Raw genomic sequence first — 4,863 nt, forward strand, 5'->3', positions numbered from 1 at the left:
CAAGTTGAAAATTCTCATTGCTTTTTTTCAAATGAACAGAATGGCAAGCTGTTAATGAAACGAATAATTCACATTGTGCAGAAAAACTGAGAAATTAGATTTGCGTCGGCTATTTGAAGTCCAGCCTAAAATTAATAGACAAGGGGTAGTTTTCTCCAAACAGCAATTTTTGGTTTTAAACGTTTATATATATATTTCGAAGGAAATCTGATTTCCGACAGAATGGGTATATTGGAGCGATGGGTTAACTATTTTGATGAAATACTGAACAACCAGAACATCGGCGAGTTGGAGGTCCCGCCAACTGAAAACGACGAACAAATACTGCCACCACCAAGTATCGAAGAAACAGTTCGTGCAATTCATCGGCTAAAAAATCATAAGTCGCCAAGAGCCGATGGAATTACAGCCGAATTGGTTAAATATGGAGATGACCAATTACACCAAATAGTTCGACAACTTGCCCCCCTACTTGAGGATGGACGATTCTGTAGCCTACATAACGACGAAATCTATGAGCGATACCACGACCGTCAGGTTGTGGATAAAATCTGGCCCAACAGGTGGCGGTGGACGAATCACCTAATCCGTGTGATTGAGGATGATCTAGTGCGGAGAATCTATAAGGGCGATATTTATGGTAGATAAAAAAAGACCCTGCCTAATATAGAACGAGGGCGTAGATGCCAGACAGCTTTTAGGGATATTGAATTGGGGGACCTCAGCGCAAAACTGGGATGTCTAGAGTTCCTCACTAAGATAGGCCTCGCCCTGATATCAGTTGTTGCGTCGTCGATGATAATAATTGTTATTTTGGCTATTATTTTTGAGACATTAGAAAGCACACAAATTCCCTTTGAGTTCGAACGTCATTCAAGACTGGGGCCCCATCTTTCAACCATTGGGAAAGATTTCAGATTCCTAGGACCTACACGTAAGCGCAGTTCTGCAGAAACTTCATCTAACGTCCTTTAAGGGGCACCAAAGTTGAATAATATTCTTTAACTGGTTGTTCAAAGTTCCGTCGTTCGCACAGCACAAAACTTCTGAGAATTGTGGATCGGCGCAAATGGAAATCAGCTTACTACCACGTTTTGTCGCCCAAGGACACTTCGTTTTAAGCTTAACCCTCAAGGCAGAGGTAACTCATCAGGCGCAGCCTCGCCTCTGACCGGAGAGCAGCGTAACCGAAGCGGCTCATAGACGTTAACGCTCATCTTTTAGATATTCGCAGAGCACAATATGGCTACAGTTTGGTCAGAGGCAGATGTTCTATTTGTGGATTGATGTGTCCTAAGCCCGTATCCTCTTGATATCGAACTGGAAATCGTAAGCCTTTTTCGTTCCTAATTTTTGAACCATGGTTGATAAGCTCAAAACGTGGGGTGCGTGGACTAAAAAAACCTGAGAGTATATTGCTCTCCATTTGGTCTGGTCCGACTTCAAGTGGATGCGGACTTAGGCTCCTGAATCCTAAAACAGAAAATCTAGCTCCGACCATGGTTTGATCGAACTATGGCGGATTCACGTTGGGTATTATTCGTAATCATGCTGTGTTCTGCGAATATCTAAAAGATGGGCGCTACCATCCGCGAACCACTTCGGTCGCGCTGCTCCCAGAGCCCTAGACGAAACTGTAACTCGAAATTTATGTTTAAAACGTTTAACAATCTTTTTCCAGGATATAATAAGCTACTGATAGATATTCAAATTGGAGTGAAGGACGTATTAGCAACGAGTCTACCAAAGGAAATTCAAATATACAACCGTTACATAAAATACATCACTGCAATGGACTATACCATTGGAATACCATTTTTAGTCACAGTGTTCTCACTTTCTGCCGGAGGAATATACTTTCTAATATATCGATTAGACCACTGGAAGCAACAGTATCAAATATACTGAATTAAAATTTTATTGATTGATCTTAAATTAAAGTTGGCTCTCATATCAATTTTTCAAGCTTGCAAACTCGACGGAGGTCCTACCCCTTCTATTTGACTTGTATCCCCCTGGAAGTTTGAATGATAGTTTCTTTTTTACTTTCGTTTTGCCATTCTACATGATATCGGTTGGAGTGTGCTGTTTCTTTGCCTGGCCCACATTTAATGCGGCCTTGATGCAGTACATATCTTTTCGATTAGATGTCCTGAAATATAAGCTCGAAAATATGCCAGTGAGTATAAACTAGAACGTCCTTTTCAATATTCAATGTTACATAAGTGTAAATACGACCAGTTTACCTGAGTGGCTAGGACTTACTTCCTTCAAAAGAAACCAAACCTTTCTCCGTTTATTTGCAGAAATATGTAGATGATTTATTGAAGAAATCAGAATTCGTCTGCAGTAGCGAACTTATCAATCATCAGCCTGACCTCTTGAAGAGTATTCTCGTTAGTTGTTCCGACGACTTGACAGAAGTTAAGCTGTATTCTATTTTGAACCATTATGAAAATATTTTTTAATATAATTTTTCCTTTTTAGTTTCAGCAGCAATTATGAATATGTGTCAACCGTAGCCGTTTTCATAGAATCTGCAACTATAAGTGCGTTACTATGCGTCCAATTATATATTATGTCTAAGGTGAGTATGTCGTGTCTATGTGCTTTCAGGTCTAACTGATCTATCTATTATATTTTAGGATTTTTCAGCTGGGTACGGACTTTATGAACTTTGGAGCATGGCTACCGTCGCAATCCTTTGGATTTATTATTGGCATGCCAACGAGATATCACATAAGGTAAAGATTTAGCTATGAAATGTTAGTAACCCAGAAGATATTTCATTTCTAAATCAACTAATCATCTAGAGAAGTGTCTGGATTAATAAGCAAATCTAACTCTTGCAAATTTTCTTATTGAGAAATATTAAAAATTCAAGTTTATATTTCTAGAGTAACGGAATAACAAATGCCTTATATTCATTCAACTGGTATGAAATACCACTTCCTCTGCAGAAGGATATTGCCGTCTTCATGTTTGCAACAATGAAACCTATAACGATGAGGAGCGGATTTATCCATATGAACACAAATTCGTTTTTTATGGTAAGCGACGTCTGTATCTTATATTACATTGTACTTATGAAGGCATTCTTTCAGCTACTCAAAACTTCATACACTTACTTCACATTACTTCAAAACTTCACCAAATGAAAGTTTAGATAATTAGTTGAACAAGTGCCTATTATTATCTATGGATTTAATCTAACTGTTATTAAAGAAATAATAAGAATTGCTACATTTACAAATATTACTAAAAGCTTTCATTTAAAAACTTCAAACTTAAAATATAATCATCATCATCATCAACGGCGCAACAACCGGTATCCGGTCTAGGCCTGCCTTAATAAGGAACTCCAGACATCCCGGTTTTGCGCCGAGGTCCACCAATTCGATATCCCTAAAAGCTGTCTGGCGTCCTGGCCCACGCCATCGCTCCATCTTAGGGAGGGTCTGCCTCGTCTTCTTTTCCTACCATAGATATTGCCCTTATAGACTTTCCGGGTGGGGTCATCTTCATCCATACGGATTAAGTGACCCGCCCACCGTAACCTATTGAGCCGGATTTTATCCACAACCGGACGGTCATGGTATCGCTCATAGATTTCGTCATTGTGTCGGCTACGGAATCGTCCATCCTCATGTAGGGGGCCAAAAATTCTTCGGAGGATTCTTCTCTCGAACGCGGCCAAGAGTTCGCAATTTTTCTTGCTAAGAACCCAAGTTTCCGAGGAATACATGAGGACTGGCAAGATCATAGTCTTGTACAGTAAGAGCTTTGACCCTATGGTGAGACGTTTCGAGCGGAACAGTCTTTGTAAGCTGAAGTAGGCTCTGTTGGCTGACAACAACCGTGCGCGGATTTCATCATCGTAGTTGTTATCGGTTGTGATTTTCGACCCTAGATAGGAGAAATTGTCACGGTCTCAAAGTTGTATTCCCCTATCCTTATTCTTGTTCGTGCTTATGTTTGACCGGTGCGGTTTGATGTTGTTGGTTGATTCGTCTTCGGTGCTGACGTTGCCACCATGTATTTTGTCTTGCCTTCATTGATGTGCAGCCCAAGATCTCGCGCCGCCTGCTCGATCTGGATGAAGGCAGCTCGTACGTCTCGGGTGGTTCTTCCCATGATGTCGATATCGTCAGCATAGGCCAGTAGTTGGGTGGACTTGAAGAGGATCGTACCTCTTGCATTCACCTCAGCATCACGGATCACCTTCTCGAGGGCCAGGTTAAAGAGGACGCATGATAGCGCATCCCCTTGTCGTAGACCGTTGTTGATGTCGAATGGTCTTGAGAGTGATCCTGCTGCTTTTATCTGGCCTCGCACATTGGTCAGGGTCAGCCTAGTCAGTCTTATTAATTTCGTCGGGATACCGAATTCTCTCATGGCCGTGTACAGTTTTACCCTGGCTATGCTATCATAGGCGGCTTTAAAGTCGATGAACAGATGGTGCAACTGTTGTCCATATTCCAACAGTTTTTCCATCGCCTGCCGCAGAGAGAATATCTGATCTGTTGCCGATTTGCCTGGAGTGAAGCCTCTTTGGTATGGGCCAATGATGTTCTGGGCGTATGGGGCTATCCGGCCTAGCAAGATAGTGGAGAATATCTTATAGATGGTACTCAGCAACGTGATACCTCTATAATTGCTGCACTTTGTGATATCTCCCTTTTTATGTATGAGACAGATTATGCCTCGCTGCCAATGGTCAGGCATTGATTCGCTGTCCCATACCTTGAGCACAAGTTGATGAACCACTTGGTGTAACTGGTCGCCTCCATATTTAACCAATTCGGCTGTAATTCCATCGGCTCCTGGCCACTTATGATTTTTTAGCCGATGAATTGCACGGAC

General features: G+C 41.5%; 1 protein-coding gene across 1 annotated transcript; it reads left to right on the forward strand.

Moving 5' to 3' along the window:
* The first annotated feature begins 2,173 nt into the window (after nt 1–2,173).
* LOC119649637 (odorant receptor 56a-like) lies at nt 2,174–3,158 on the forward strand. Its single transcript, XM_038051924.1, has 6 exons — nt 2,174–2,179; nt 2,307–2,431; nt 2,488–2,587; nt 2,646–2,744; nt 2,898–3,050; nt 3,105–3,158. The coding sequence occupies exons 1-6, from the start codon at nt 2,174–2,176 to the stop codon at nt 3,156–3,158; spliced, it is 537 nt and encodes a 178-aa protein (XP_037907852.1).
* Nucleotides 3,159–4,863: the final 1,705 nt, after the last annotated feature.

The sequence above is a fragment of the Hermetia illucens genome, chromosome 1 (assembly GCF_905115235.1).
Source record: "Hermetia illucens chromosome 1, iHerIll2.2.curated.20191125, whole genome shotgun sequence".
Taxonomy (NCBI): Eukaryota; Metazoa; Arthropoda; class Insecta; order Diptera; family Stratiomyidae; genus Hermetia; species Hermetia illucens.

Bases quoted from the DNA above. Each gene is read 5' to 3' on its own strand.
- LOC119649637 (XM_038051924.1), top strand. The intron at 2,745-2,897 runs GTAAAGATTTAG...TTATATTTCTAG, and splicing joins CCAACGAGATATCACATAAG to AGTAACGGAATAACAAATGC. The intron at 3,051-3,104 runs GTAAGCGACGTC...GCATTCTTTCAG, and splicing joins ACACAAATTCGTTTTTTATG to CTACTCAAAACTTCATACAC.